General features: G+C 52.3%; 2 protein-coding genes across 4 annotated transcripts in view; both read right to left on the reverse strand.

Moving 5' to 3' along the window:
* baz1b (bromodomain adjacent to zinc finger domain, 1B) lies at nucleotides 1-14,252 on the reverse strand. Of its 2 annotated transcripts, XM_076015069.1 has the most exons (22): nucleotides 13,329-14,252; nucleotides 11,591-11,707; nucleotides 10,674-10,818; nucleotides 10,212-10,413; nucleotides 10,007-10,128; nucleotides 9,515-9,712; nucleotides 9,156-9,347; nucleotides 7,745-9,062; nucleotides 7,061-7,234; nucleotides 6,217-6,355; nucleotides 5,935-6,116; nucleotides 5,704-5,824; nucleotides 5,492-5,590; nucleotides 5,225-5,402; nucleotides 4,883-5,068; nucleotides 4,635-4,782; nucleotides 4,360-4,503; nucleotides 3,583-3,730; nucleotides 2,863-2,978; nucleotides 2,612-2,742; nucleotides 2,376-2,482; nucleotides 1-2,291 (listed from the first exon to the last, which is right to left on the reverse strand). In XM_076015069.1, exons 1-22 carry the CDS (start codon nucleotides 13,445-13,447, stop codon nucleotides 1,658-1,660), a joined length of 4,920 nt encoding a protein of 1,639 aa, XP_075871184.1. In that variant the 5' UTR covers nucleotides 13,448-14,252; the 3' UTR covers nucleotides 1-1,657. The 2 variants fall into 2 exon arrangements, with proteins under 2 accessions (XP_075871184.1, XP_075871185.1); XM_076015070.1 differs by lacking the exon at nucleotides 4,360-4,503 and having other exon boundaries at nucleotides 13,329-14,247.
* A 274-nt stretch (nucleotides 14,253-14,526) lies between these two features.
* The window catches only part of bcl7bb (BAF chromatin remodeling complex subunit BCL7B b), a 4,004-nt gene continuing 3,072 nt past the window's right edge, over nucleotides 14,527-15,458 (reverse strand). Inside the window, exon 6 of one of the 2 annotated variants that reach the window (XM_076015072.1) lies at nucleotides 14,527-15,160. In XM_076015072.1, coding sequence (XP_075871187.1) covers nucleotides 15,089-15,160 — 72 coding nt within the window. In that variant the 3' untranslated portion in view covers nucleotides 14,527-15,088. The remainder of the gene's footprint in view (nucleotides 15,161-15,458) is intronic. The other variant, XM_076015073.1, reaches the window with a different exon arrangement.

Consider the following 15,458-nt stretch of genomic DNA (forward strand, 5'->3'; position numbering starts at 1 on the left):
GCTGGTGGAAGTTTTATTAGAAATTATCGACAGACAGCTGGCAGTGACGTCAGAACACAAACATCCACCGTCCACATCCTTTTATTGGAAATTCTTTACACGTGAATCCTCGGGAACCCGCACCGACCCGCTGTAGACTATAAATATATATATATATATATAATATAAAAAAAAAAAAACAAAGGATGTGTAAAAGTTACTCCGAGAACAAAGAAAGCATTTACAACCTGGTCTGAACTCGACAAAACAAACGTTTTAACGGCCGTGTTGGGGGGGGGGGGATGAAGAGGAAAAACCAACAAACGTGGCCACAAGAAAAAACAAGACGAGCGACGGCAGAGTGCTGCCAGCAGGGGGCGCCAAACTACTAAGTGAGGAGGGTGGACGCTGGGGCGAACTCAGGTGAACGTGACGGCCGCCGTCAGGTGACGCGCCGCGCCACTCTTCCGGCCAATGATTGGAAAGGCTTCAGTGGTGCAAGTTACAAGAGTGAGAGCGCCACTTGGAGGCCGCCACAGGGCATCGCGGGGAGTGACTCGACATGTTCCTGATACTTTGAAACCTTGGCAGTTTTGTTTGTCAACTTTTATTACAATTTTACTGACACGATAAGCATTTTTTCATTTCTTTTTTTTTGACAATACCAAATGAAAATGTGCAAAGGACGGGAAAACAAAAAACAAAACAAATGTTAAGATTTCCAAAAACAAAAAAAAAATGCCTGTCAACAGACGTCATCACCTTGGTCACTGTTAGAAATGCATATTTTGTTTCCCCGCCCCTTGTGTGAACGGCGTCCGGCCCTGCGGTTGCTGGCTTGGTAGCGTTTCGCCACTTTTACACACATGTGGAGTGAAAACTGGCAGAGCTGTTGAGGTACCGGCTGGTTTTAAAGTGGCGGCGCCACTACTGAGGAGAACACCACGCTGCTTTGGCGAGCGTCTAAAAACATCTCTTTTTTTGTAATTCCATTTTTTTTTTTTTTTTTTTTTTTTTTAATGATTTTTTTAAATATTTTTTTTCAAATTACACACTGAGGTGAAGGTCGAGCGTCCGTCTGGACTGTCGGGGATATAAAAGCTAACAGCTGCTAACGTTCTAGCGCTGATCTACAGGTGTGAGTGCGAATCATCGGGGTGTTGTGTGTGTGTGTGTGTGTGTGTGTGTGTGTGTGTGTGTGTGTGTGTGTGTGTGTGTGTGTGTGTGTGTGTGTGTGTGTGTGTGTGTGTGTGTGAGAGAGAGAGAGAGAGAGAGAGGTTTCAAGGTGGCGCTGAAGATCTTCAGTCTGGAGTATCTCCTGCCTCCTCTGGTGGCGAGGAAGTGGGGGAGGGGCAGGACAAAAATGATGAGCAATATTAAAGGTGTTACAAATATAAATCTGTTTCCTTTTTTTTTTCTTTTGCTTGTTTTGTCAAAATATAAACAGAAATTCAATAAAACAGACAAAAAAAAGTCCTTCTGAGGTTTTTTTTTTGGGGGGGGGGTTCCTGCCAGCTGCAGGATGTTCTGCAGGATCCCGGCGTTCCTGGTGTTCCTGATCCTGGAGATCCTGGTGGTGTTCCTGATCCTTGTCAGGTTCCTGGAGATCCTGGTGTTCCTGATCCTTGTCAGGCTCCTGGTGTTCCTGATCCTGGTGTTCCTGAGGACCTCCTCAACTTCACCAGCGCTTGAGTCTCTTGGAATGTCGCTGCCGAGTGTCCCGCTCACCATCGCTGTCCTGCTCGCGGTAATTCTTCTTCCCTGAGGTGGCGGCGGATCTCCTGCTCCTCCTCCGACCAGCATCCTCCTCCTCCTCCTCCTCCTCCTCTTCCTCTTCTCCTCCGTCCTCCTCCTCCTCCTCACTGTCATCACCCCTGTTTCTGGCCCTCTTATCATGTTTCGACCTGCCGTTCTGCACCTTCTTCTTGGCCGGTGGCGACGACTCCTCCTCCTCTTCTTCCTCCTCCTCCTCCTCCTGCTCCTCCTCCTCTTCTTCCTCCTCCTCCTCCTCTGAGGTGGGCGGGGCTTGGGTGATGCGCTTACGCGAGCGCCGCCGGACGTAGCTGAGGCCCGGCAGCAGCCGCTGCAGCAGCATGGTGAAGGTCTCCTCCGTCTTGGCCATGCAGGAGAGCACGGTGCTGCCCTGCTGGTTGTACTCCTCAGCGTTGGAGAAGACCAGCTTGACGTCCTCCAGGAAGCCGTGCGGGTGGCGGTAAGAGCCCTGCGACAGCTTCCCCAGCATGGTCTGAAAGTCCATGGGCTGGGAGATGATGTCCAGGTAGTCCTCGGCCTCGTCCAGGGACACCGGCTCCCTGAGGGGAGGGGGGAGGTGGGAGACAAAGGTCAGGGAGGAGCTCTGGAGATGGATCTGATTGATTGATTGATTGACGGCTCACCTGAAGGGCCAGCTGTAACGGAAGCGGATGAGCTTCTTCAGGATCTCCTCGCACCTCTCCAGCTCCAGGGCCTGCCTGCTCAGTCCAGACTGGGAACTCTGGCGCGCCTGCAGGTGACCAAGTGGACCAACTGTTAGTCAGAGGTGGGGAGGAGCGTGCGTGCGGAGCTGGCTGGCAGTGTCATGACATCATCACTCAAGCTCCTCCCCTTTCCCCCTCCCGCTGCTGTGTCTCACCAGCTCCTCGATGTCTGCGGGGCTGCTGGGCCCTGTCCTCTGTTTGCTGGCCGACGCCTTCTTGGATTTGCTCTTCAAACTCTTCTGCCGAGACGAAGACGACTGCTGCTTGTTCTTCTTCCTCGGCCTCACTGTGAACAGACGTTCGTAGGTGAGTCGGCACAGGCACTTGCGGCAGGTGAGTCGGCACTTGCCGCAGGCTCCACTATCATTAGGTGGGCAGTGACCAGCGGCTGAGCTCCAACACTTACAGCTGTGGCCCATGGCTTTGTAGTCGTTCTCCTCCTCGTCCTCCTCCTCTTCCTCTGACTCTGACTCCTCCTCATCCTCCTCATCCTCCTCCTCATCTGTGTCCTGGTTGTAGTTCCTGTGGCGGGACGGACAGACGGACGGTCAACTCAACATGTGAAATATACAGTCAGTCAAGAGCCCAAAAAAAGTCAGGCATGGGGAAACTATGGTCCGGGGGCCATTTGCGGCTGGCTAGGCTTTTTAATTTGGCCTACCGACCTTGAAGAAATGATATCAATAGTAAGTAAGTCATAAAAAAAAAATCTGCATTTCATCCATTTTTTAGTTTTGGTCAGTTTTAGTTTTCATTTGAATGAAGAGCTAAATACTGTGGGGCTTCAAAGACAACTAAACACTCCATCCATCTGCTGCTGCTGCTCTGGCCCCGTCAAATTTTACAACCCATTGAGGTCCGACAAGTCAAAAAAAAAAAAAAAAGTCCTACATTGAGCCCCTGCTGGCTAACGGAGGTATTGTTTAGACATGTACTAAAATTAAAACCGGAAATTATCGTCTTCTTGTGGTTCTCAACGCCTGCGGTGACCCTCAAACTCCATCAATATTAACGTCTGGCAGCCCTCTAGTGGCTCGGAGGAGCCTTACACAAAAAAAATAAACAAATAGCGGCTCTTCTGGGTCCTTTGGTTCTGCTCCGCCGTGGGCGGGCACTCTGTTCTCACCTGGAGCGGGAGCCCCTCCTGGCCACGGTGGGCTGGCAGGCCGGACAGCGCCACTCGCCGACGGGGATGCGGTAGAGCGCCGGCCGCAGGCAGAAGAGGTGGAAGGCCTTGTTGCACTCGTCGCACAGGATGAGCTTCTCGTCGTCACCTGGGAGAGAGGGAAGACCGTCAGACCTCCATCCTCTCCTGGAGCATCAGCATCACCACCGGTCCTCTGACCTTCTGTCTATCTGTTCTGTATCTCGTCTCTACTTCTGTATCTTGTCTCTACCGGTCAAGGGTGGAAAGTAACGACATACAAGTACTTTATTACAGTGCAGTTTCTTTACTTGAGAGTATTTTTTTTCCTGACAACATTTTACTTCGACTCCCTGCATTTGTACTCAAACATCAGCACTTTCTACTCCTCACGTGAGAATAACTTGCTGGTTACTTTTGAAGAAACTTGTCAACACTTTTTTGTCATTCATTCCAGTTGTTTGAAGTGGAGCTATTTGAACTTGGCTGTTGTGTAGTTGGACATAAAAGTGGATGATATTTTAGCAACAGATTATTTTAGAGCGCCGCAGCTTTGGGATCACTGTTCAGTACGTTTTCACCAATGTATTGTTTCATTAATATTCAGTGCATTTCAGAACCTGTACCATCTTACTTTGACTTGAGTCAAGGAGTCGCTCCTCACTTTTACCAGAGTATTTTCCTTCCTACACAAATATCCCTACTTTTGTACTCCAGTGCAGAATGTGAATACTTTTGCCACCTGTGCTACCATTTCACCTGTGGACCTGCGGAGCTTCCAGCCCAGCACGTAGACCTGTCTGACCCTACTAGCCTGTCCTGCTCTCTGCACCGGCGCCCCCTGCTGGGAGTCGGGCTTCGACTCAGACAGCATCAGCACCGCCTCTGTGCTCGGCCTGAGTGCTGAACAGGAAGTGGGGAGACAGTTAGCGGCGCGGCTACACTCAAGGCTGAACTCAAATCTCTGCTGACTCTGCGGTGGAACGTGCATATTGGGCGCAGCGCCCCCTGCTGGCCGGCCGGCCGCCCCTCACCCTTCTTGCGGCAGACTTTGCAGCGGGCGTTCTCGGCCGACATGTCCCACTTGATGCAGGCGTCCAACATTCCTAGCAGGACGTGCATGCGGGAGAAGGTCTGCGCCTCCCTGATGGCGCCCTTCCACTTCTCCACCGCCGTGGCCACCTGAGAGGAACCAGGGAGGAACCAGACACACGTGGAGCTCAGCAGCAGGTAGGAGGTGCGGCAGTGCGGGAAATGACTCAAACTGGTGGTGGGTTCTTACCCGGGCCTCCTCGGCCAGCTTCTTCTCCTCGTCCACCTCCTCCACCTTGCCCGTCTCCTCGGTGGCGGCCTTCTTCTTCTTCTTCTGCTTGGGCGCCATGAAGCCCTGCAGGAACTTCTTGATAACGCAGGCCTGGATGGTGATGACCAGCTCGCCAAAGTCCTTCAGGCTTTCCATGCCCTTCAGCTGTGAGGAGGAGGAGGAGGAGATGTTCGGCATACATAGATATTTATGTAGTGTGTGTATACTATGTTTGTATGGATGTTTAAGCAGAATCCATGTTTCCTCTTCATTCCTCTTCCTCCATTTTCATTTTTCTTTCAGCATCCTGCCAACATTCACCTGCTCCTCCAGGTCCACGTCGTCCTCCAGGTATCCCAGACCTCCCTTGTGCAGCCGCGACGCCACCTCGGTGATGTCGCTGCGCAGGTACTTGAGCAGCTCCGAGTAGCCGTCGCAGCTTCGCAGGCCCTGCTTGGCCTTCCGGGTCAGGTGGATGGAGTGGAGGATGTCCTGGTACCTGAGGAGGGGGGAGGAGTGGAGTGGGGGGGGACAGGTCAGCCCAGGTCAACTGCCTCTGGCAGCAGGACCAGGTGTTCCTGCACACACCTGCTCTGGATGTTGGCCTTCAGCTCGCTCTCCCGGACCCCCTGAGGATGCAGGTTCTCCAGCAGCTCTTCCAGATCTGCAGGGTTGTCACAGATGAACCTGCAAGGCCAGAGGAGCAACATTAGCACCACAATGAAAGAATACACAATCCAGCAGCAGCAGCAGTGTAATAATGGTGGTGATGATGATGATGATGATGATGATGGTCTCACCAGAGGTTCTGGCCCTGCTTGGGGACAGTGGTTTCTATGCAGACCTCTTCCGGGTGTGATGCCCCTGGCTGGGCTCCTTCGCTCATGGCACCATCCACGCTGCCGTCGTCCTTGTCAGCTCCTGCAGGTACAAACGCTGGTCAACGCCTCCTCCTCCCAACAGTTCTGTGCACCTCCTTCTCGACAGACTGACGTTTCTAATCGCACTCGTGTGCATTTGTCGTCTCACACCTTCGTTTGCGGCCCCGCCGCCCTCCTCGTCCTCCTCTTCGTCGTCGTCGTCCTCCTCCTCCTGGGCCTCCGGCTCGGCCGGCTTGTCCTCAGGCGGAGGTGTGAAGTTGTAGTCGATGCTCTCGTGCACCCAACCCTTCTCGATGTACAATCCAGGGACCACGTCGGAGAAGAGCCAGTACCTGGAGGGACCAAACAACGACACACACTGGGTGTGACGAACAGGACGAACAACAAGAGGAAGAACTTCTACTCAAACTGCTGCTGCTGCTGCTGCCTGACCTGTTGTGGTTGCGGTCCATGCCCAGCGGGGTGCGCCGCATCACCAGCCTGGCCTTGGCTATCCCGTCCTGGAAGGCTCGCTCTGCGGCCGCCCGCTGCTTGCGGACGCGCTCCTCCTCCGCCTCCTTCTCCATCCGCTCTGCAGAGGAACCAGCGGCAGCAGGTTAGACCCCCATCCACACTTCACTCCTTCTTTCTTTTCTTTTTTTTTTTTAATTTAACCTTTACGTAAAGGTCAAGTGTGTAAAATACGGCTTGATTTATGATTTCTATATTGGTAAAAGTTATAATTGAACTGAGATAAAACACAAATAAAGATAGAATTACATCTATAAAAAGTAAGAAAACAGACAAAAAACATAATGATGATGTGGAGTCGCCCTCTAGTGGTCTAGTTTAAATTGAAAAAAGTCCTCAAAGAAATGAACCCTGTTAGTTCTCTGTCATTATTCAGTATATTCTAGAGTAGACAGAAAACTGATGATAGAAATAATAATAAATAATAAAACTGATGACGCAAAAGAAAAAATGTTCCATACATATTTTATATGAAGGGTGGATATTCTAGATCATCTAAAACTTTCTTGAGTTATTTCACACTTTGTGGTTTAATACATATTCCATATGTGTTCATTCATAGTTTCAATGCCTTGAGTGTCAACCTATAATGTCAATAGTCAATCAGAAGTGTGTGTCCAAACTTTTGACTGCTAGTGTATAAAAGTGCACCAATGACTGCGCAGACCCAGAACAGAGCTGGCAGTGGTGAGTCAGTGGTTTACAGTGAAGCATGACGAAGACATGCAGCACCAGCATCTGTTCTTTCTTTCTACTCTGGACCCACCTTTGTTCTGCCGGTCCATCTCCTCCTTCTCCTTCTTGGCCTGCATGGACATCAGCCGCCGGCTCTTGACGGCGCTGATCATGTCCTCCGCATCGGCGCCCGCCTCCACCTTGGGCTCCACCTTTGCCTCTTTCTTGCCCTCCTTCTTGGCGCCGCCCTCTTTCTTTTTCTCGTCTATTGAGAAATTTATTACAAAAATTAAACTTAAAACTAGACAGAAAGTGAAATGTTGAATTTTTGGGGGCTGCAACACTACAAATTAGATAAATAGATACAGATCATTAAAAGCTCCAGCAGTGAAATTCATTGTCGATTCATTAATCATGCACAGTGTTCATTTTAACAAAGATATTCCTCTTTTGTGCACTAAAAAAGCCTGTCCATTGCACTTTTCTGTTCTATGTTGTGTATGATGTTCTCAACCAGGCATGGGCAAACTACGGCCTGGGGGCCATATGTGGCTCACAAAAACATCCATCTGCTGCTGCTCCGGCCCCCCTGTCAAATTTTAGAGCCCATTGCGGCCCCAACAGTCAGAAACGTGTGAATTTGCGCCACCAGTTCCAGTTGTCAATAAAAAGGGTTGAAAATCATCATTTTTGTTACCCAATTCATCGCTTAATCGAAAGAAAAAGAGTGCAGATTCTGAATGGTGATGGCGAGTGGCAGCCGTGGTTGAATCACCTTCCATCTCCTTCAGCTTCTTCTTCTCGGCCCTCTTGCGGTCGTTGACCTCCTTCAGCATGGCCAGCCGCTCCTTCCACAGCTCGGCCGAGCGCTGCTGCCGGGCGTCCACGTGGTCCTCCACCGAGTAGGTCATGAGGATGCGGTGGCACAGGCCCGCCAGCAGCTCCACCTTCTCCTGGGCGGCCAACTCGAACACCTCCACCGTCTCCAGCTTGTCCAGGAACTCGGCCGACACAACGTCGTCGTAGCCGCCCGCCGCCCCCGCTGAGGCCTCCGACCCGCCGCCAGCACCGACGCCGCCGTCGCATGGCCGCAGGCAGAGGCGCGCCAGCTCCGAAGCCGAGTGCATGGTGAGCGGGATCTCGGACAGCGGCACGTCCAGCTCGCTGTAGCCCTCGGCCAGCTCGTCCTGCAGCAGCGTCTGCAGCAGCACCACCAGCACGCGGTTCAGGTAGAGGAAGCCCTGGCGATCGCCCGCCAGCGCCTCCATCAGTGCCAGCGCCGTCACCGGGTACTGGTCGTCGGGCATCAGCAGCCCGGCGTAGCAGTGCAGGAAGTCCACCACCATGGCCACGTCGCCAAACAGGGCGTTGGGCAGCCCCTCGGGCGTGTCCACCAGCCGGAAGGCGGGCAGGGCGCCGCCGCCGTCGATCTCCTGGTCCTCGTAGCGCCGCGACTGCTCGCGCCGCACCAGCATCTCCCGCTCACGCCGCTCACGCGCCTTCTCGCGCATCCTCTGCTTCAGCTCTTTGCGCCGCTGCGCCGTCTCCTCCTGCCGCTCCTCCTCGCTCAGCGCCGCCCAGCGCCGCTTCCTCTCCAGCAGCTCCCAGCGCTTCTGCACCAGCAGCCGCAGCTCGTCGGGCAGCCGGCCGCGGTCGTCCGCCGACAGCGTCTTGGCCGCCTTGTAGATCATGGACGACAGCGAGCTCTTCTTGTCCTCCTTGTCCTTGTTCTCCTTGTAGTAGCGCAGCAGGTGCAGCGCCATGGGGGGCAGCGGCTTGCCCAGCTTGGCCACGCCCAGGCCGCTGCCGCTGCTGCTGCTGCGGGGTCTCTTCTTGGGGCTGCCAGCGGGGGCGCTCTTGGCCAGGTGCAGCAGGGTCATCTGGGTCATCTTCTTGCTGCCGGCCTTGCCGTCCTTCTTGGAGGCCTTGAGGACATTGAGCTTCTTGTCTCCGGCCTTCCCGCCCTTCTTCCCGTCCTTCTTGTCCGCCGACTTCCTGCCCGTCTTGGGGCCGGACGGCGTCGAGCCTTTGCCGTCCTTCTTGGGGGTTCCTGAGTTCTTCACCTTGAGCGGAGAGCCGTTCATTTTGATTTTCTGCAACACAACAGGGGAACCCCCCATCAAGCGAAGGTCTGACGCAAACCCTCCCTGCCCCCGATGTTCGCACAAGGTCAGAGGTCAACCTACCTGCATGTGCCCCCATATGGAGGGGCTGAGAGGCGCGTCGAGAGCGTCCTTCTTCTTCTTCGTCTTTTTCTTCTCTTCCTTCTCGCCCCCCTCGTCCTCTCCGAGCGCCTCGGCCGTCTTCAGCTTCTTGCTCGGTTTGCCGTCCGGCGAAGTCAAACTCCTGCGTTTAGCGGAGGGGTTCTCCGCCAAAAACTTTACAGACAACAAAACAAACAAGAAAAGGCACATTGGAATTGAGGGGTAACAAAAAAAAGAAAGAGCCAAGAGGCTAGACCACCACATCATCATCGTCGTGTTGGGTGAAAATGGGTAAAATGTCTCTGCGAGTCGCATGACCGAAACATTGCAGCCGTGTTTACCTTGTGCGGATCCAGCAGGAAGTCGCTGAATTTGCTCGGCAGGTTGAACTTCTTCACCAGTTCGTCCTCCACCACCCAGGGGGCGCTCTCTCCCATGCCCAGCCTCAGGGCGTAGTGCCGGATGAAGTAGCGCACAATCTCCTTGGTGGGCGGCCGCTCCGTTCGGAAGAGGCTGTCTGCCGGGACGTCGCTGATCACCTGTGAGGAGGAGGAGGAGGAGAGTGGGAGGAAGAGGAGGAGGAGGAAGGGAGAGGGAGGCAGAGGAGGAGGAGGAGGAAGAGAGGAAGAGGGGGTAAGGGAAGGCAGAGGAGGAGGAGGAGGAAAGAGATGGAGGCGGGGGGGCAGGAGGAAAGAAAGAGGAAGAGGTGAGGGTGGAAGAGGAGGAGAAAGGGGAAGAGAAGGATGAGGAGGTCAACTGCAAACTCTCAGCAACCCTCAGTGACTTCTTCTCTCTGGAGCGACGCCCCCTGCTGGAGGTTTCCGCCCACCCACCTTGTCCTCGTTGACCAGCTTCACGTCGTACTTGTGCGGGAGGAACTTGGGCATCACCCACTTCCTCTTCTCTTCCTTCATGGCGGTGGGCAGCTTCCTGGGGGACCGCCGTGCTCTGTCGCCTGGTTTGAAGGCATCACACTAGAGGTCAGAGGTCAGCTCTCGCTCCGCCTCGGGCTAACTTCTGGGCTCGAGCGCCACTCACTGAGGCTCTCCCTCCGGTTCTCCTCCTCTCTGGGGGGAGGTGGAGGAGGCTCCTTCCTCTGGTTCTCCTGGCTGGCGTTCTCCTTGTCGCTGGACGGCGAGTCGCAGGCCGCCTCCAGCTTCTTCTCGGCCGTCTCGCCCTCGGGGTTCTCCAGCTGGTGGATCTTCACCACCTTCGCCTGCAGAGTTTTATCCTTCCCCACCTGCGGGAGGCAAAACCCACGTCGGGTCACTCAAATGGGTTTTTGAATACAGCAAGAAGACCAAGGACTACTAGCCAGTGGGAAAAGGTTACTGTTGAAATTTAACAGAAATCTACATTTTGGCCCCACTGTATGTTTTGAGTTTGCCACCCCTGGCTTACACTGAGCCCTCAGCACTAGATGGGACTAAATCACATGATGAGACTCCAGCGCTGCGCCGAGGTTACGTAACAACGACGACACGGAGAAGAGGGACTGACCAGGAAGTCGCACTCCTCGCCCACGGCGTACTTGGTGAGGATCTCCAGCCAGGCCATCTCCACCAGCTTGTCCAGGGACACGGTGTTGTGGTGGACCATCTCCAGCACTGGCTTCTCGAACCACTGGGGATACTCCTCCTGCAGCCTGCACACACACAAGAGGAGAGGCTCACTGACCGTCACCATCGCAGCGTGTCGCTCGGTAAATGGAACCTGGTCAACATCTGCCCTCAGATATATTTATTAGAAGAGGAAATAAATCAAGTCATTATTTTTAACCGACGTCACGTGACCCATTTATGGATGAAGCAAAGCCCCCCCCCCCCCCCCCAATATCTGCGGCGCGCTGATCATGAGGAGCGCTGGCATTATGTAACAGGGCTTGAGAGTCACCAGCAGGGGGGGCACATCGGCCCGGCTGCTATAATTACAGCGCAGCCTTGATCCCCGGTGGCTCAGCGGTGGTTTAAAGGCTCTGTGCAGCCGCTCCCCTGGGACAAGACGTGCAATTTGGCTCGTGGAGAGTAAACACACGTCGCAGCAGAACCTCCTCTTCCTCCTGCTGTTCGCTGAGGACACACACACACACACACACACACACACACACACACACACACACACACACACACACACACACACACACACACACACACACACACACTTCTCATTCTGATTAGAATATGGAACACTGGGAGGTTTCACATTCAAGGATGACTCAATGGTGCAGCCTTTAATTGAGAATGAGGAAGAGAAACATGAGGAGGAGCAAATCTGGTCCAATCAGAGCAGAACTGCGAGCCCCATGTGACCTTCAGCAGGAGAATTCTTCTGCCTGATTTACCAACATTCGGCAAACTATTTAGCCGCTACTCCCGGGTTCACTTTCACAGTAGGAGAAAGTGGGCAGAGAAACTTACAGTTCGGTCACTTCCTGTTCCTCCTCCCATGCCTCCTTGTGCGTCAGCTGGCTGCTTCCAGTGCTCTTGCACGTCCAGATGCGCTCGTCGTACTTCTTCAGACGTGCCTCAAACTCTCTGGAGGACTTTTGTCAAGGGGAAATTGCACTTGTCGCAAGCGAGAAGAAGAAAAAACGAGAGCAACTCGTCTTGCTCATCTCTGACTAAAAGACAAAATGGGTGTGGTTTGCAACTGTAAGTTTGAGTCAATTCAGGGAAAGAACAGCCAGTGTGGTGGTGAAGATCCAGTCCAGAAGATCTAGGAGTGGATCTGAAAGATCTGGTTCTAGAGTCAAACACCAGTTCAATAATTTCTTCTTTACTGAAGCAAAGTTTTTTGTTTTCTTTTTCCAAAAATGGTTCAAAATAACTGGCAAAGCAGCAAAAATGTTAAAGGAAATTATTTAAAAGATGCCTTGCTGTTTTATTTATCTAGAAACAAACTTGAATTGAAAAAAAAAAACAAAGAAGGCATTTCTTCTGTTTTGTTGTTATTTTTCTATACAATCTTGGTCTTGTCTCGATCTCAATAGGAGTATTTGTACAAATCTACTGTCCTGTGGTGTAGTACTAGCAACAGTAGTTGTGGTCAGTTGGCTAGAGTACAGTGTTAGAGAAGAGTAACATACGCAGTAATAACAAATCCCAAGAGCTGACATAAACAAAATATAGCAAAGTTGTTGGTGCGGGCTGTTGGTGAGTAAGTAATGTCAGACCGCAACGTCAACACAAACACTTGACTGTCACCTCATAAAGAACGCAACTCTTATAGAACTACAAAGCATAGAGAAGTTTGGCAATTTTTGAAAGGTGCCTGAAGGTGAAAGATGTGCTTCTAAAGTCAAACACCGGTCGTATAGCAGCTAATAGCAGATGTTTGTTTGTTTGTTTGTTTTACTACGCAAGTGTTTCACTTCAGACGGCCGTCAGTTTCCACTGGCCAACTTTCAAAAACCCAATGACAGCTAAGCGGCTAATGTCACTGTAGCCGCGGCCAGACGGCGGCATCAGACATAATGGGGAAGCCGAACGTTAGCGCCCGTTAGCCTCGCATTAGCTACACACCACCGGCGTGAAGCGGGAACGGGAGGCACAAATCGGCAGAGGGGCGTTTCAAAAAAAAAGAGAACGGGTCACGAATCAGTCAAGCTGTCCCCGAAATTAAGAACAAAAACACCAAAAACTACAATTTTGGCTTACAGCGACGGCTAGGTGAGCTAGGGACGCAGGTTAGCAGCAGGCTAACGTGAGGCGAGCTCGCCATCATCCAGCGAACACCGTGTACCCGCCGGAAACCCTTTAAAGATGTGGCCGCCGAAAAGACTTCACTTAACGCGCCTTCACCGACCACCATCCGACCCACCCCGGCCGAATGACGGCCGCTTTACCCGGCCAACGACGCCACATTCGCGTTTTACATTTTTTTTGTAATTTAGTCTATTATTCCCATGTGTAGTCTTTTTTGCCTGATCCTTAGTGTTCTTATCCATCGCATGAAATACGTGCGCTCAGGCTATGTTGTCCGTGTATTGTGTCGTTTGTTTTGTCTCTTGTGTATGTTTTACACTTCAAACCACTGCCCGCCGTACCTCAAATTGCCCTCTTGGAACATTAATAAAGTACTTGAGTTGACTTGACTTGAGCTGGCTCGACGTGTCCCGGCATCGGCACTCAGCAGCATCACGTTTTTAAAGGATACTCTTTGTTCCTGAAGGCCTCCTTGGTGTGCTCGATGATGTAGACCTCGTCGCCGGGGCCTGGTGGCTCGGCTAGCGGCTTCGTCAGCGGGTACGGCTTCCTGCCCAGCAGCGGTGCCATTTTTGAAAGGGAATTTTAAAAAAACGAAACAAAAAGAAATCCACGGGGTGGAGAGGGGCTCAGAAAGCAAACGTCACTCTTTTCTGTGAGCAAATAAGCGGCGAGTGTCTTTAGCGTGTATGTGAAAGTCTCAAGGCGGGGAAGATGAGCTTAGCACCGCTCGCGCTACTACCGCCGGCAGGCCCCGGCTCCCAACGTGTAGCAGCTTAGCCGGCTAGCAGCTAGCTGGCTGCCTCGTTGCAAAAACAATAACAAGGGCGCCTTTCGCTGCCCGCCTCATTGCATCTTTCTCTGCTCTGCCACCGCCGTCATCATCATAACCACCATCAGCATCATCACCATCACTTCTTCTTCTTCTTCTCAACCAGCCGCCCAACTCCGAGCCCCGCTAGGTGGATGGATGGTGCCGTAGGGATGCCAACCCCGCGCCCGGAGATCAAACTGGCGGCTCGGTTGGAAGCAGCTCCTCCTCTCAGTTCACGGACTGGGAGCTGCGTGTTGCGTTCAAAGTCCCTCCAAACTAGGCCCGTTCTGCAACCGCTTCCCGCCGCATGTCCTTCCCGCGTTAGTTCGCTCGTTTGTGTAGCAGCTCAAAGTTTGCTTCGGATGTTGGTGCGATGGAGCCGCGTGGATCAATCAAGAGGTTAATTCCTTGTCGAAATGGCGGGAGTTTCCAGTCCACCGGCACTGTTCCGTCGCGCAGCCCGTCACCGCCAAGCGCGTTTCCTCGGCAGCGCCACAGCCCCCACCCTCTCCGCACGCTGATTGGTTCTTCCTCCCCGAGATTTTTGCCGGCGCGCTTTGCCATTGGCTTGTGGCCGCTGTCGATTGTTAATTCTGGCACCGCCTACCCCTTCTCCGCCGCCGCAGGCCCCGCCCACATCGACTGTAAGCCGCGGGTCAGCTGATGACAATAAAGACTTTTAAGTCACGTCGACTGGAGACGTTAGAGGCGCTTTTATGATCAAACTGTACAGAGCCGAAGAGCAACTTTAATCTTTGCTCGCTGATGTGGCAAAGTCTCCCTCCGTCCTGAAGTCACAACGGAAGTGGGAAAAAAAACAGACATCTGCACAGACTCAAACTGAAACAGAAAGTATTTTATTTTTTATAATTATGGCTTACAATGTCTTCAGTTCAAACCACGGGAAAATTGGAATATAAATATCAAAAAAGCATTTTATTCTTGTGCGTGACAAGAAAAACAAAAAAGAACAATTTTCCTGGGACACAGCGTTGTGTCTAAAACATCCCACTGCGCTCAGCTTCACGGAAAACAATTACAGCGGCCAGTATATGTTAATAGTTAAAGCATCAGGAACCATGCAGAAAAACTACCGGGAGAGGGGGGGGGGAAACTACACATATCAGTTCAAACTGCACAAAAAAAAGCTTCCAAAGTGCGGCTGGAGTTCGACTCCAAACCAGGCAAAAGTGAAAGTGAGCTGCTGCGTTCACATGTCATCTTCATCTGGCCGAAAATTAAAAAAAAAAAAAAAAAAAAACGTGTGCGTGAAACACTTTCATACTGTAGCTTGTAAAGCAACAATGCCTGTGTGCTCAGCGAATGGGCACTGAAGAAGGGAATCCTGGGAATTTTTTTTCAGCAAAACAAAAATAATAAAAAAATAAATGTGGGAGCTATCTTAACACGGCGTTTTCTCCTGTGCAAATCTTCTTCAGCGGCGGCGCTCCCGAGTCGTCCACTTCCTGCTGATCAAAATGAAAATAATGAGCAAAAAAAAAAAACAACCACACATCTCGAACCCCGAGGCTGTGTCTCAATTCAGGGTCTGCATCCTTCGAAGGAAGCGTCCTCCCAAGGACCCGGCCGAGAAGGACGAACCCAAACCCGCCTCCCCGGTAACCACACGGGACGGTCTAGCCTTCCTGGTTGCGTCACCGCTGTTCCCTCCTGCTGGCCAACCCCGGAAGTGACATTTTCATAGCATCAAGCTAACCATTGGTTCGCCATCTAACGATGGCGTTGGATGTTCAAATAAGTAAAAAT

Source organism: Nelusetta ayraudi, unplaced genomic scaffold (assembly GCF_046127955.1).
Source record: "Nelusetta ayraudi isolate G7.1 ecotype Tasmania unplaced genomic scaffold, CSIRO-AGI_Nayr_v1 ptg000175l, whole genome shotgun sequence".
NCBI lineage: Eukaryota > Metazoa > Chordata > Actinopteri > Tetraodontiformes > Monacanthidae > Nelusetta > Nelusetta ayraudi.